The following is a 16387-nucleotide window of genomic DNA, read 5'->3' on the forward strand; positions in this document are numbered from 1 at the left end:
GGCAATAATCAAAATTCATAGTATTGTGCAAATATTACAGTTAGTATTTATTTCTATTAATAACAAATGAAATAGAGCATACGAATTCTTTAAATTACAAATAAAACGAGGTTGTCAATTGTTATTTGTCAACAGTAAAATTTTATGACGTATAAAATTATATTGCTTGAGGGATTCAACAATTGCCCATATTTCAAAGTAATCACATAGCAGTAAACTGGAATATGCACGTAAATAATTTTCAAGCTGGGATGTTAATAGACATATAGTACTGTAGAGGAATCGTGGAGGTTTTACATCGAAAATCTTGTAGATGCAATTTATTTTTATTCATTCTTTATTATTTGTTTCGTGTAAATTAGTATTTTTTGGAGCTTTATTTGAAGATTTTTCCCTGGTTAAACTTGCGCCCCTGTTTGTCAGTACCAGTCCAACTGAAGTACTGCTTCACCAGTGCTTTAGTTTCATCCTTGTTTGGGTCCAATTTTTCCCATTTATACGATTCGTAATCTATCTGCCAATCGGGGCTTAGCTACAGTAAAACAAATTGTATGGAAAATTAATTTACTGTAGAAACATTCAACATTATATAAACCACTTGGCGATTAATATAAAATCCAATATATCCCACAAAGGATGCTAAATAAGTGACCATGGCTCACAATATCCACAACCAAATGTTTTCGACATGGTACAGAAAGTTCAATTTGTAAGAAATTCATATATACACTCACCGTAAATGCCAAATCCTGTCCACGCCATACCCAAATTCCACTGATTGTGCTGTTGTTGTCTTCTCCAAAAAGACAAACACTGGCAAAAGCAGCTTTCCGCATTTTGTCAAGTCGTTGATACATGCCACCAATGAGATTGCAAGACATGAACACCTGGACAATGTAAGATTAACGAATACAATCTTAAATATGATTATATTTTAGCCGTAGGTAATTCATAATATCTCCAAAAATATTCTTGCTACATGAAAAACTGAATGAAATTCAAATCCCGGCAGAGAATTCAGTATAACGAGTTTACCTTTGTCAACTCTTCAGGGTATTTGTATTCTCCAAACCAGATGCTGTAATGTTCAGGATCAAATTCTTTCCAGAAGAAAGGAATGGAGACAGTCTCTTCTTCATTGGAGTAACAACGCTTGAAACTATCCATATCAAAAGTACCTTTAGGCATTGTGTCAAATGGATCCTTAGATTTGGGTTCAGCAGCTGCTATTTCATCAGCTAAATCTACATCTGCCTCGCGAGGTTCTTTAGGTTCCTTTTTCTGTTCCTTTCGTTTTTCCTTCTTTTCTTTCTTTGCAGATGACTAAAAATTCATAATATTTGAAAGCTGTTCAGTAATAGATCGGTATATGACAAACTGAAGATCAACGGTTATTTAATACCTTGACTGCTAATTATTGATGATAAAATACTTCGAAATTACTACTAGCTGCTGACTAAAGCCACAAGTTCATAGTACCATGCAACATATTTTGGAATAAGGTAGTATTTTATAAATAAATGGTATTTCACATGAACAATACTGTATATCTATATTTTTTGCTCACTTTTTCTTGAACGTCAGCAAACTTCTTGGGATCATATTCAAGAGTTTTGTCAGCCAGTTTAAAAGCACCGATTACATTGATGGACTCTGGCTGATATATAACAGTTTGGAACCATCTGTTCACATTTTGATACGGCTTGCGTAAACTCGGTTCCAAAATATACTGATATAAATGCAGTAGAGTTGTAGCAACACTAATATCTGCCAAAGTAAGTCGTTCCCCAACCAAGTACGTCCTTGTTAATAGATGTGAATTCAAAGCTGTCAAAGCTTTCTTAACATCGTCCTTGGCATGTTCTATAGTCTGAAAGATTAATTACGAAAATTGCAAAATCCTTGCTAATATGTTCTCTGATACACCCAGTACCTGTACAATGTTTAAAACACTGGATAGTTTTGATATTATTTAATTTTTTTTTTTTTTGGATAAGAGAAGTAAAACGTTAAACGTATTATGCAAGCTGAAGAACATATGAAAACATTGATCGCAATAGTAAGGTAGCTAATTATTTGTTTCAATGTCAGCAATATTGGTACGCAAATGTATAAAAGAATGACAGATGCGTTTGAATATTCAGCATAGATTCATCTGCCTTCTCGTGTTACGAAACTTGAATTTAAAACATTCAGGCTCGTCTTTGAACAAAGGCGATGTGATAAATGTCAAACTAATGCCATGATCGGATTTCTCATGTTTATGCAGTTTTGCAGAACAACTTTAGCCAAATCAAAACTGTAATAAAATATCATGAACATTGAATTCTTTGTAAAATAAGAAAATTTTGTTTTACGGTGGACAAGAATTTCATACCTGTTTGTTGTATTGCATGAGGCCTAATAATGGGAAAACCCAAGCACAGCTGGCAGGAAGGATCTCCGAATCGGCAAATCCAAACCATTGCACAATTTCTGCTCTCTCAATGTCAGTTTTGCCTCTCAGCTGCTCATTGGCAACTAGAAACACAAAAATAGCACAAACTTTTGGCAAAGAGATCAGCAAAAACAATAAATGATAGAAATTAAAACCAGTTGTTTCGGAAATTGTATGTCATAAAACGTGAAAATTTCATACCTATCTGTCACCCAAAGTATATGTATAATTCAGCATCAAGCTCACAATACTGATGTGAAATTGAAGCAGAAGACAAATATTTAAATAAATATCACGTATTGAAATTAATTAAGAGGTAGAATGCATACAACGTATAATATGTTATTCTTGAATTGTAAAAATTAATTAAAAAGGAAAAAGAAAAAAAAAAAACAACAACGAATGAAAACAATAAAGCGAAAAAATATTTTTAGCTGAGGGTAAAAATGTTGATTATGCATACCATAGTAAGCAATTGCATTGCTTTCGGTGATATATTTGCCATCTGCAGTCTCGAAAGCTGGAACCTTCAACAAACATTCGGCGTTATTAAAAACACTTCGGCAGTAAAATATGCGTGACATAAAGCGGTGTCAGCATACCACGGCGATAAGACTTAAGACAGAATCCATCGATGACTGATGATATTTCAGTGATAGACGTATAAAAAAAATGTATACAAAATAGAAATTAATCTCACCTTTCCAAGAGGAAATTTTTTCAGGAAGGCATCGCTCTTATTGGTTTCGCCGAAAATGAAATCTTCGGCAATTTTAACCTTAGCACCGGAATATTGGGCTGCGATCAGCGCCTTGTAGGCCCTGAAGTTCTCTGGGTACGTGTACAGGGTCTAAAAAAATTTACACGCCATATAAATGTATGATGTTTAATTGTCATATTGCACGCATTCACGTGACCGATTCGTCGAACAAGACGGTGATGTTTTATGAAGAATATTTCGCGTAAAAACACTTACTCCGGACGCCATTGTGCCGAGCTACAGGAAGAGGAAGTCTAGAGATCGAAAGCCGGCTCATGACGAAGCGCCTGCGCGCCTTTCTCCTTCACAGCTGTTCTTTTTTTTCACTATTTCTCGAATTGTCACCCGGCGACGGGAGATATCACAAATCTCAGTGGGTGCACGTACACATTTCTCCGCAATAAAACATGTATAACTAGGTCGAACCAAAATTAGATGAAATTAGTTTGATACAAAGTATGAATGTGATCGATTTTTTTTATTCTTACAATTTCTTTATTATACGAATTATAAATTATTAAATATATTTTACATTACAGGCATCTGAAGTTCCTCGTGACTGCTAAAAATAAGACCGTCTCGTTCCAACATATCATTTTAAACCGTTTTGTGACATTATAGAATAAAGTAAATTCTATGCAAGAAAAAAAAAAAAACATTAATTTTGAGTAACGATTTTTAATTGGGTTACTACCTCACTGTTGAAAATTGGAACTTTATAAGAACATTAGGTATCAGGTTAATTTTTTTACGAATTAGGTAGACATAATAGTTTACATACTATTTATCAATGAGTCTGATTTCTGATTATCAATTAAGCTTGCCCAATCTGGGACTCTGTTTGACATGAGGTAATTTTCTTTCGTCAAACAACGTAGTGGCAAGTCTGCAATACCAAATATAGCACCACCAAGCCATGCTGTGTAATTAGCTTTGCTTGGTGCCTTATGAAACTTGACTGTACTTATTTTTAATTTCTCAGAATATAAGTTACTCTTCAGTAATGTCAAAAGTTCAGATTTCAAACGTGGCAAAAATCCTTTTGCCATTGTCGTTCCTCCAATCAGCAGAATATTTTCAGCAAGCGGATGTCTCATGTCTACAGGGCACTGCAATGAACAATAAAATACAGAATAATTGGTAAGCGGTCACATTTTTGGAAAGAAATCTAATAAAATTAATCAATCTAATATTCACATTATTAGTACATAATGGTTACCTTTACTATAGCATCTAGTATCATGGTTGGTACACTCAAATTGTCATTGTCTCGCTCCCACAATAATTCGAAAGCTTTTTCACGTACTGATCCGGGTACAGTTATAGTTTTGACTCCAGGATATTTAACTGATGGAGGTGCAATTGGTGGTTCATCAGTTTGCAATTTGAGAGACCGCTCTATTGTGGTAACAAAGCAGGTTCTAACTTTGATATCTTCAATTGTTTTCTCAACGTCACTGCCGTCGTTAGGCAGGACGGTTTTCAATTCTTTCTTTATGCACCTGTAAGCAACAGAGACTAATATTGAATACGATGCTCATCGTTTAAGCAGATTAGAAAACTCTGAAATATTCAATTTACTCATGGACCGCGTGTCCTGCCAGTGGCAAGGCCTGCCATGCCTTGAGAACTGGCACACCTTCGTAAATCGGAATCAACGTTGCTTCTTTATATCCAACGTCTAATACCAATGCTGTAGAAACTCCCAAAGTACTAACAGCAACCAAGTGGGAAGGTGCAAGCATCAAGGAACCAATTTCAAAGTGTCGGAAAAATACTTTAGCCAAAGTATCTCGAAATTCTGTCGGAGTCAATACAGACTCAACAATAATTACTTTTATATCTTTGGGACTGACAACAACGTGCCTATAAATTGAAACAAATTGCATCAGTACTGGTCCCATCGAGATTTTTTTTTTGAATTCGTCCAATCATATAATTTCTAAATTGTGTATAATGATTTTAAAATTACCTGAAGAAGAGTAAGTGAATGAATTCGACTAGAAGCTGATACAAGTCCTGTGAATCCTCGTAAGAGAATACCTTCCTTATTTTCCCAGATTCTGGACATTTCACTTCAGTTTTTATTATGCCGCGAGGTACCGACTCTCCAGCATATCCATATCTGGTGATGTAATGAATCTAAGTATCGTCTCAAGCTTGGTAAGAATTCACTAATTAATGATTACTTATCTTTTGTACACTCACTTAGTATATGCGCTTCCAATGTCAAAAACAACGGTTTGCTTGTCCGAAATTAGCCTGATACCCTCGTACAACGACATTTTATGCTTTTTTCTTAGGTCAAAATTAATCTGATTATGACCTGAAGCAAATTTTTCCAGATCTAGATTCCATTAGAGGTTAAAAATCATAGGTTAAGCAGAACTGTCATTGTAAGCACTACATGAGAGCATAGACTAAATACAGATAGACTGCGCAGTTTTAGGCTAGATTTTCACGGGCAACGAAATGCCGCGGCAGCCAGCAGCGCGAAGCTGCCGTTAACTTTTGAGGTAAAGATTACCAAGCAGTTACCACGACGTTACTTATAATGTATTTAAGTATACGGCAACCCTCGAAATTGACCACAAGTACGACAAAACACGGTTGTAGAATCGGTGAACGATACGACACGTGTATTCGCCAAGAGAAACCTCTCTGTATTCGCTATTAAATTTGATGACCTGATTCAACAGTATCACCACGACGCTCGTCGCGCGCTCCAGTGGCAGCCTGCTAAACTATATTTCGTGGCCGCATATTTGCTGAAACAACAGTCTATACTGGAGAAGTTGACCTTATATATACATTGCTTTATGCCCAACACGAAAAGTGGAAAATTTTGTCAGATACAGTGTTTTCCGAGTGCACAGGGTAATTGTTTTGAACCAAAATGCCCAGAAAAAATAGCAAAGGTCGTGGCTGGAATAACCATCAACCACAGCAAAGACGAGATAACTCCGAAAGAAGACAATACTACGGTAAGTATTCCTTTTTTACAAATTGTTCTTTTTACAACATGGAATCATACTAACTAAGAAGAGGTTAATTTTGCTTGAAACGAGTGCGCAAGTTTTGAATATATTTAAATATAATTTAGTATACTCTAGGGGTAAAAAAGCACGATTTTTTTAGCACACGTCAGTACCTCACTGCTCTTATCATAGACTAATGGTTCACTTATGATTGTATGCAACCTCTGTAACACACCGGCACTTCAGGATTTCTTTGAACAAGTTAGGGATACATAAGTCAGTTTTCATTAACCGTTTTGTCCTCCTTAGGTCACGATGACAGAACGTTATACTCTGATCGTGACTCCGCGCCAAGGGTATCGTTTAAAACGTCAAGGATTGGCAAAGGAGGTCGAGGCGAAAGGCACAATAGGGACAGACAAAGAGACTTAGAAGCTGGACTGAGACGACACTTGGACGATGATGCCGAGATGTCTAACGAAGTCAGGCAAAACCGCGGCCGGTCTGGGGTGGCGTGGAGGGGCAATGCAAGGGGCATGGGGTAAATTTATACTTCCAGTGCACTGAATGGTTTATATTGTTATAAGTAGAAGTGTCATTTAAAATATTTGCGTTAAATTTCAGTCGGCCTAGAACAAGAAGGAATAGTCCCGTGCCTCCCGGAGGAGTCGATGATCACAGATATAGGAATTTACAGGCAGCTCCAGCCAATTGTTACAAAGTTCATATCTCAAATACCTCTACATTCAACAAAGAATATTTGCTTGACGTTCTAACTTCTTATTTAACACCTGACACATTTATTCCAATTATGGTAAGCACGCTACATAAATAGACTAGTCCTTATTCAGGGTGCTGATGAATATTTTCAGGGCGGCCCCCCAAATCGACTCCAAATAATTCAAAAACAATAATATATTTAGCATTGTTTTGAGGATATTTTTTTCTTTTTCATAGCTTCATTTTTAAATTATTTTCAATGCATTTCAACTCAAAAATTCTAAAAACCGCGACTTAGGATTAATATATTTAAAACGCGATTTTCAAAAAGAAAGATATCTTCAACAGAAGTTAATTATATATTTATTATACTTGAATTATACCCCGTTTGATTCAGATGTTACGTCCAGCATACCACTTCTCTCTATTTTTCCTACTCGCTAACTCTCCCACAGTTCTTATATGAATCTCATGGTCTCTGTCCTGTCCTCTTATCTCTACCTAGTCTCACGGTATTCACTATCGCGCTTACTCATCAAATTCTATTCCCTTCCTTCAGCATCTTCACACCTTTTCTGCACCCGTACGTTTCAAGTCTCTAGCGACACTCCTATTCTAACTCTCAACAACGTCACATCTAGACTTCTTACATAGCTTCATACAGCACACTTCGTTTTTACCGCCATCTGAGCTTCCTCGAAATAAATATATAAGTAATATCTCAAACAAACCCTACGTTATTCAATCCTCATACTGATTTCTGGTTGACATAGTACGTAAAAGTGAAGCCAACCGGTTTATTCCTACCGCTCAGGAGTCAACTCCATTAACGGACGTAACACAGATTTTTTTTATGACAATTACTGGAAAATAAAGATAAAGTGTAAAATGAACACAAAATTTAATGTTGTTATTATCGCAAAACGAAACCCATGTGGAACAGCATGAGGAGGTAAGATAAAAATTTGAAAAACTTAGAGGATTGTTTTTGAATTATTTGTAGCCAATTTGGGAGGCAGCCTGGAAAAAATTCATCAATACTCTAAACAAGGTCTACCCTACTGCATACTTATTATTTGTATAATATATGCATCGCCTTACTTGCAATTCTTTGTAGATGATTACATCTTGTGTATTATATTATTACTAATTTTTGCGAAAATGTCTGACATTACTTTCTATTGTTATCAGGCAATACTGAACTTTAATAACTGTGATTTTGTATGTATCAGTACAAATTTGAAGGTAATGATGTCACCTTCTACGTAGATGAATTTACAATTGCAAATAAACTGCTGAAAGCCGACCGTCAAATCCTAGCCAATAATGGATCCAAATTGACTATCAAAGTGAGGCCTTATTTTCCACCAGCCAAAGTTGACCAGCAATTCAAAGATAGAATTAAAATTGCTGTTGTAAAACGATATGTTGCAGCAAGTGCCCTTGATTTATCACAGTTTCACAGAGACAAAGGTGAGTAACTTTAAAACTTATGAAATTATTCCAGAGTACCTCAGGAATATTTCTAGGGTAATATGATTTATCTAGTTAAATGGAAATGTTGCATGAAATTCTTATTGTTTCTAATAAATTGATAACATTATTAGCATCAATTCTAATTCCTTTCTCTATGACTCAAACAGATCTGTATCAGGATATGTTTTGCGCACTGTTTCAACCCAAAATATTGATGGCAGTGATAGATGTAATAAGTGAGCACACTCCAAACTTGGAAGCACTAAACTTGGACGGCAATAAATTGCAAAATATTGACAGACTTGGTACTCAACTGCACACAAAATTACCGAATCTGTCGATATTACACCTTAGCAATAATCGAGTGAGTACTTTGCAAATCGTTAATGTATATGATGCCGATAAATAACTTTGTAGATATCTTAGCACTCGACTGAATCTTAGTTCGTAAGGAAAAAGAATTTACATCAATTTTCAGTATATTTACTTCTCATACAGATTCGAGATTTGAAAGCAATCGATGGACTGAAGCAATTAAAGCTGAAAGAACTTCGATTGTTAGGTAATCCCTTATGTGACAAATACAAACAGTGGCCAGAGGAATTTATCAGGTAACTTCTTCAACAATTTTAGCTTTAATAACTTGCAAGCAATACTATTCAGTTTGTGATATTTGACACCGTTAGATATTCATAGTGTTTTACTTTATCTGTTTCTGTATTAACATTGGCTGCTCCTGGTTTTTGTCTTCGACTACTAAAGCGATATTCGGAAACGATTTCCAAAACTCCTAAAATTGGTAAGTCCTAAATATGGTTTCAAGACTACGAATTATTTTTTGAGTTTTTGTAACGTTTATTATGAAATTGTTGATGATACAAAAAAAAAAAAATAATTTTTATAAATAGGATGACATGAACCTTCCACCTCCAATTGGATTTGAGATAGCAGCAGATGAAGATGCATCAAAACTGCCAGTATCTCAACGAGTATTTTCAATAACTAATGAAACTCGTCAAGTGGCTGATGCATTCCTTCATCAATATTTCCTCATTTTCGATAGCAATAACCGTCAACCGCTGCTCAATGCATATGATGAACAAGCATCATTTAGTTTAACTATTGCGTGTAAACACGACAATTTAAACAGGTACTTACGTAAGCAATCAGCATTATAATATTCTTAAGTGAGACCTGCTATTTTCCTGTGATTAATCAATTATTAATTTATCAATGCCAACAGGTTTAAAGAGTACCTGCCGCACAACAGAAATTTATTCAGAGTGAACGATCAGGAAAGAAGACTAAAATTATTAAAGCAAGGCAGATTAACTATTGTTTCGTTTTTATCGGAGATCCCAAAAACAAAGCATTGTTTCAACAGCTTTTCCATGGACATTAGTCTTTGCTCGGTAAAATATAATACAAAATGCGTATTTTTTAATTTCAGAATGCTCAAAACACCTAAACCAATTAACTCATAGTAATGAAGTGTCGTTATGTATTTATTTTTCAATTAAAATCGCACGGATAATTCTTTAAAAAACTGATTCCTTTGTTGTGTACCAGGGTGTCAACCACCGTTAATTTAACGATAAATTTCACACGTTGCAGGAAGTGGCGATGATAGTCATGATAACTGGGGTTTTCCAAGAAGTGGAAACTGATAAAAAACCACTACGTTATTTCAGCCGAAGCTTGCTCATAGTTCCCCAGGGATCGGGGTTTTGTATTCGCAATGAACAATTGCATATAAACGAGCCGACAGATGAACAAAAAAAGCAGGCTCTAACAGAGATTTCTGCTGACAATAGTAATGCAAGAGTAACAGAATCCAGTGAACCAGTAGTAGCTCAACAAGATCTGCATCTGCAAATGGCTATGGCTCTTAGCCAACAGTCAGGTATGAACCTGGAATGGAGTAGGGAGTGCCTAACCAAAGTGCAATGGAACTTTGACATGGCTCTCGCAGCGTTTAAGAAGTTTCATGAATTGGGACAAGTTCCTCCGCAAGCATTTCAGAAATAAATTTGCAACATTCGGTTCAATGAGACAGCTTAGTTTAACTTATATTAATGAAAATCTTATTCCATTCAAATCATGTTTGTATATACAATCCGTACGTATTTAAATAAATATACGTTTTCTATGACCGTTTAATGACTTTCCGTGAGTTTTGAAACACCTCCATCATTCCCGAGTTAGTTCAATACGGCAGTAAACGCATGTCTCATTCATTCCCGACATTTTCGCGCCAAAGACTACTTTCAGTTCCGAGGAGGTACCCAAGACGCAGGCTGCCACGAGGAGGTTAGTTATCCGTACAGTCAAAGAATACCATTTTTCATCATGTTTAAACACGTGGAATTACCCAAATCAGTTACTTAATTGTCATAACGAAGCTGGCAACTGTTTAGCAGTGAAATTCGAGAATGAACTCTTCAGTTTAAACCGTATAAAAATTGTCGAGTTATTTGTACCAATTCGTGTATCGTGAATCCATCGCCGAACAAAGAGCAGACCCACCATAATTTCTAAAACTCTGACACAACGTTGTTGATGTCCCGGAATTACTCGGCAGTGAATAATAATTCTCGAAAAAATTTGAGTAATTTTATTGCCAAGCAATTTCATAATCATTTTTCAATGTTAAATGTTGAAAAAGTACGCGATATTATAACCTCACTTTTCTAGGAAACTACAACCGCATATAAAAATACTATAAAAATTTTTACAGTAACTTATCCTTCGATCACCTGTAATAGGAAAAACAGCATTACATTTGAATAAATGATCCCAGTAACTCCACTGTTAACAGCTGTCACTGTCACAAAAACATTCAGACGAAATATTCACGTCATTTTGTTTCATTGCAAAAAGGTGAGTCGTGACGTATTTGTAAGTATTGATTACCCATCAATAAATTGAAGTTCAAGTTGATCCTACACTTTTGTCAATAATAATTTTAGAGAAATGAAATATCCCCTCTCAACGTCCATATTAAATTTATACAAAGATTCAGCCTGTCTGGACGCACTGTTTACTTCTTTAGGTTTATCATATGACGACAATACCATTGAAACATTTATTGATAAAAAATCTTAACAAGGAAGCATCAGGTGTGGAAGCCCTATTTTCGACATACGTCGATTTAATAGAATCTAATGCGAGTGAAAGTGCGCACAGAGAATTTGAAAAATCCATTATGGAGCCGTACCTAAACACATGTTATGGATCATCAAGCGATCATCGATCATATGACGCAAGCACTGTCACCTTTAAAGATGCTCTGAAAAATCACGAAAGTACTTCGTCAACACCTACAAACCCAGATCTTAATACGATGCCTACAAATGATATCTGTAGAGTGCAACAAAATTACAAAGCAATGCGAACATGGAGAAAGGTCGGCAGAGGTTTGTACCTTAAGATGTATTAGGTAACAATTGATATTCTCAATCTTACTGCTAATTGTTCAATTGTTTAAAAAAGTATATACGTATTAATTAAATTGTCTTATGATTGTGAAGGTAAGTCAGTTCGTTTTAGCTGTCGAACTAGTGAAGATTTTAATATTTCAATGCTGTTTCTCAGATATGTAAGCTGATATCATGAAAGTAGAGAAATGAAGATATTATCCCAGATTTCTTTTCCATCCTAATTACAAATAATCAAACCATGGTTTGTTTCAGGACGAAACTTACCAAACTCTGAGAAAAATTGTGTCATTAGACTATTTTCTTACAATATTTTGGCTCAGTATCTTTTAGAAATGCACAGTTACTTATATAAGCATCATAATCAGCGCACTCTCGAATGGGAAATTCGTAAGAAATTACTGATACAAGAAATATTGGAAGCTCAGGCTACTGTGAGTGCACATCTCGTTTTCGTAGGCTTGTGAAAATATATGCTAATCTGTCTGTTCATCGACTGAAGTTGGTTAAAGAAACATCAAAATGCGTTTATAAAGTATTAATTTCATGCACTGATTATTTCAAAGGTAATATGTCTTCAAGAAATGCAAGAGGACCATCTGAATGAATTTCTAAAACCCTTTAAAGAACATAAGTATAATCATTTATACAAGAAGCGCACAAACGATAAAAAGGACGGACTGCTTCTGATGTATCGATCCGACGTATTTGATCTCGTTGAGTATGAAAATGTAGAATTTTTCCAGTCAGACGTAGAAATTCTCAACCGAGACAACGTTGCTATAATTGTCAAGCTGTCATTGAAGGACAGTCCAGAAACACAGATAGTTATTGCCACCACACATTTACTTTATAACCCAAAACGAGACGACATCAGACTCTGTCAGACTCAGATTTTAATAGCTGAACTGGAGAGAATTGCTTTTATTAAAAATACGTCGTGAGTTACTTGCCAAATGATTGTTTTAAAAAATAATAATTTCTATGGGCACCAATTATCCATTACATCCGCATTTATAACAGAAGAGGCCCGACATATCATCCTATAATTCTGGCTGGAGATTTTAATTTGCAACCAAAGTCAGGAGTGTATAAATTTATAACTGAAGGTTCGTTTCTATACATGGGAAAAAGTCGAACTCTAGGGCCAGCGGATCACCGCAGTTTGAGCAATTCACTTATTCCGCCACATTTATATGTGACCGACAGTTGTCAACATTTCTGCATACTGTTAAAAAGACTGCGCAATCGCGGTGAAGGCAAAGTCATGGTAAGCATAAAATTCAGTTGCTACTTAGTACTGTTCAGAAGAAGAAACGATTCTAATTCCAATATCATGATGAAGGTCAAACACTTTTATTGAAAAATAATAAAGTAACTTGGCATAAAATATATTAAGAATTTATTAATAAAATTATAAAACTAAATGTATTTATACAGTGATGTAAAATATTGTTTCACAGTTGGAAAACAGTGAGAAAGGGTTATCTAAAACTAGTTGGGACTCTTGCGATAAGAATCAGTTTCGAAAGGATGAAGTGAATGTCCGAAATAAAAACTTCCAAAAAATACAAATATTAGATGGTCATCATGTGAATTTTGGATCTGGTTCTTTAACCCACCCATTTAAATTTCGAAGCGTTTACTCACACATTGATCGTAATGGGCAAAACGAAGCTACAACTCACCAAGACGGCTGGGTTACAGTGGATTATATATTCTTTAGTGAAGTCGAGCTCATTGAACGATATACACTACCTACGCAAAAACAGTGTAAAGCTGTGTCAACTATACCAAATCGTGAGATTGGCAGTGATCACTTTAGTACAGGAGCAACTTTTATACTGCGAAAGAAACTGAGGCAGTAATCGTTCAGTCTCTGCCTCCACTTGCGTAATATAAATAAAGAAAAATATTTTCAATAAAAATTTGAGTCGATGTCATGTTTTTTTCAACATCTATCCTTCCACAGATAACTAATGTAGTGACAACAATATCTGGAAGCAGCTTTGATGCAATTATTCCATGTCATGAGGTTTTGTTTTACCATTTAGAAACAAAATATAAATACCATATTTCAATCTGAAATCGATGAAGTCCATTAAAAACAATAAATTTTGTTACTGTAGAAAAATCAAATTTGCAACCATTTGCAACCACACAACATACAATTCAAATGACTGACATAAACTTAAAATGCAGATATATCGTAGGCTATATAAAATACCATAGTGAAGGTGATGTGGTCATCGGTAGGAATACGTATAACTAATCATTAGATTATTTAAAAAAATCTTGATAAGTTCTGGTTTAGTGTACAAAGTTACATGTCATACAACATTTAATTGGAGGGGAGATACTTGAGCTACGCCTCGGCCTAAATTAGGATCGTGCCAAGCGACAATGCAAGTATTAGTGACTGAAAATTTTTTAGGTCTTGGAAAGCAATTGCTTCTACAGTATTTAGCAAAATCCTTGAATCTAACTTGTAACTCTGTATCGCCACCGTTTGGCCCAACTGCAAAGTCACATTTGAGTTTTTTCGTACGAGCTTTCAAGCAACAATTCAAATATTCATTATTTGTTGTATAAATTTCATGTATATCGTGAAATTTTACACCTAATTCCTCTCTAATGATACCTGTAAGAAATAGATCATCTATCCAAAAATACTTGGGATAAATCTGTGCAACATCAACCAAATCTTTGGCAGTTTTTAGAGTCGTTACATATAACCAACCAGATAAAAAGTCTGGATAGAAGTCTGCAATATACTCATCCCTAGTAACGTACCATTTGTTCATTGGTTCGCGTATGGGACTCATATTTCTCAGTACGTAACCCATCACAATATTATGCGGTATACTGGCTGCTTTTATTACATCTATAATTTTGTAAAGGTCCACTACAATGTCATGATCCATTTTCATGATGTACGAAGCATTTTTACAATATTGCGTAGCCCATTTCAGGCCCATTACATGTTTGTAGGTAAGATTTTTGTATGCCTCAATAAAGTTGCCTTGAATAATGTCATTGTATCGCCGTGCTTCATCTAAAATAGCATTTTGGGTGACGTGGGTTTTATTTTGAACGTCATCGTGTAACAATGCTAATAAAAATATTCTTCTAACTCCCAATTCTTCCAATTCAGACTCGGAGTAAGCCCTGCGTAACGCACTTCTGGCCGACACATCAGCAGCGTACGAAGTGACAACCCAAACAAGAAAGCTAGTATCGCAGTCAGTGTTTATTACATATCGAAAGGGATTTAAATTCAACAAATTTCCTCTATCGATTTGGCTACTGTTGATCTTTCGAAAGTAAACTGGACTCGATTTTCTAACCACAGAAAATTGTTTAAACGTTATGTAAAAGAACACTACGATCAGTGTCCAAAAGATTACATAAGGCACCCCACGTCTTATATACATTTTGTGCTAAGGAGTGTTTCGCGAACCACAAATCGACAAAAATTAACCTTTCTTTACATCTGACAAATGCAAGTTTTTAAAATAGTCGCTCTGCCTCCCTCTTCCGCCACTCCCATATTTTCATAACACGCAATGCACGACCGAAGTTTCATGTTTTCCCGCGGTGCGAGAGAGAAACAGGAGGAGAGAAACATTGATTCGCGTTTGAATAATGCTAGCAAAAAAAGATGAGTACAAGGTCAGTGCGTTCACTGAGGAATATATCTTCAGAATATATCTTCATCAACGCTCAGCGCATCTTCTAAAGCAAATCCTCAATCGTACAACTGATGAAAGGGGTAAATTATTTCGCGGTTACAGCAGCGAGAAATGATTAGTTGGATGCAATATGGATGCAAGACTTACCTAAAGAATCGAAGAATGTTGTCCCGACTCACTTCGCTTGTACTCGCAGTTGCACGGTTGTTTCCAGTATGCGCGAAATCACTACCAAACTTAGCCACTAATCTCGTATCAACTTTTTCACTATATCCCTTTTCCAAGAATTGCGATGTTCGTCAGGTTCAGTTAGCTATTTGATCGAAGCCTTTAGAATTCCCTTATAACCCTGATTCACTTTGTATTTACAATCTGCATCATTATTATCAGATTATTATGAGAACTGTCACACTTCCGTGCATTTACTCTTCTTGCCGTGACGTATTCTCGGTAATAATTACTCCGCAACTGTGTGTCCACATAAAATTCCGAATGAGTCAGGAATTGGAGTGTTTATGTTGAGCTAAACGCACCGAACGCGGCGGTAATCTCCCTACAACTAAACTATATGCCTAATCCAGTTCGTAGATCCAGATTCAAATGTGTTGTTACTGGAAACGCGGTAGAAGATGAACCACTCATCGTCACTTATTTCGAAACCGGTCTTCTGAATGCCTCGTACGGCGGTAAAGCAGAATGCTGTGCTTACGTTATATACCAATCATGCCTCTAGTTTATAAAGGCATTTGCATAGGGGGCAGCACACTAACACCCAGTTCGCCGCATAAACTTAAAGTGTGTCCAAAAGCCAGCGTCAGAGATGCTCATCTCTGTTATCGTGGTTCATCTACTGACATTCTTGCGTCTTCGTCGTATCCCTGGATTGT

General features: G+C 35.8%; 5 protein-coding genes across 10 annotated transcripts; 2 read left to right on the plus strand and 3 right to left on the minus strand.

Annotated features, from left to right (window-relative positions):
* Positions 1-319: 319 nt before the first annotated feature.
* On the minus strand, positions 320-3569 carry eEF1gamma (elongation factor 1-gamma). Its single transcript, XM_046631892.2, has 8 exons — positions 3414-3569; positions 3138-3287; positions 2901-2964; positions 2378-2520; positions 1568-1870; positions 1036-1323; positions 735-887; positions 320-532 (listed from the first exon to the last, which is right to left on the minus strand). The coding sequence occupies exons 1-8, from the start codon at positions 3423-3425 to the stop codon at positions 377-379; spliced, it is 1269 nt and encodes a 422-aa protein (XP_046487848.1). The 5' UTR covers positions 3426-3569; the 3' UTR covers positions 320-376.
* An 87-nt stretch (positions 3570-3656) lies between these two features.
* Arp10 (Actin-related protein 10) lies at positions 3657-5830 on the minus strand. The gene is made up of 5 exons (XM_046631893.2): positions 5406-5830; positions 5170-5322; positions 4779-5063; positions 4417-4699; positions 3657-4306 (listed from the first exon to the last, which is right to left on the minus strand). The coding sequence occupies exons 1-5, from the start codon at positions 5480-5482 to the stop codon at positions 3971-3973; spliced, it is 1134 nt and encodes a 377-aa protein (XP_046487849.1). The 5' UTR covers positions 5483-5830; the 3' UTR covers positions 3657-3970.
* A 176-nt stretch (positions 5831-6006) lies between these two features.
* LOC124221659 (nuclear RNA export factor 1-like) lies at positions 6007-10523 on the plus strand. Its single transcript, XM_046631874.2, has 10 exons — positions 6007-6181; positions 6485-6716; positions 6800-6989; positions 8128-8368; positions 8539-8735; positions 8870-8982; positions 9134-9170; positions 9280-9521; positions 9615-9783; positions 9986-10523. Exons 1-10 carry the CDS (start codon positions 6094-6096, stop codon positions 10397-10399), a joined length of 1923 nt encoding a protein of 640 aa, XP_046487830.1. The 5' UTR covers positions 6007-6093; the 3' UTR covers positions 10400-10523.
* Positions 10524-10545: 22 nt separating this feature from the next.
* angel (protein) lies at positions 10546-14084 on the plus strand. 6 transcript variants are annotated; one of them, XM_046631884.2, is made up of 7 exons: positions 10580-10681; positions 11109-11251; positions 11424-11787; positions 12064-12242; positions 12375-12748; positions 12832-13078; positions 13272-14084. In XM_046631884.2, exons 2-7 carry the CDS (start codon positions 11162-11164, stop codon positions 13674-13676), a joined length of 1659 nt encoding a protein of 552 aa, XP_046487840.1. In that variant the 5' UTR covers positions 10580-10681; positions 11109-11161; the 3' UTR covers positions 13677-14084. The 6 variants fall into 6 exon arrangements, with proteins under 6 accessions (XP_046487844.1, XP_046487840.1, XP_046487841.1 ...); XM_046631885.2 differs by having other exon boundaries at positions 10640-11035; XM_046631883.2 differs by having other exon boundaries at positions 10640-10681; positions 11066-11251.
* Positions 14085-14093: 9 nt separating this feature from the next.
* LOC124221668 (beta-1,3-galactosyltransferase 5) lies at positions 14094-15325 on the minus strand. Its single transcript, XM_046631894.2, has one exon. The coding sequence runs from the start codon at positions 15240-15242 to the stop codon at positions 14139-14141; it is 1104 nt and encodes a 367-aa protein (XP_046487850.1). The 5' UTR covers positions 15243-15325; the 3' UTR covers positions 14094-14138.
* Between the last annotated feature and the right edge of the window lie 1062 nt (positions 15326-16387).

This window comes from Neodiprion pinetum, chromosome 6, assembly GCF_021155775.2.
Source record: "Neodiprion pinetum isolate iyNeoPine1 chromosome 6, iyNeoPine1.2, whole genome shotgun sequence".
Classification (NCBI taxonomy): domain Eukaryota; kingdom Metazoa; phylum Arthropoda; class Insecta; order Hymenoptera; family Diprionidae; genus Neodiprion; species Neodiprion pinetum.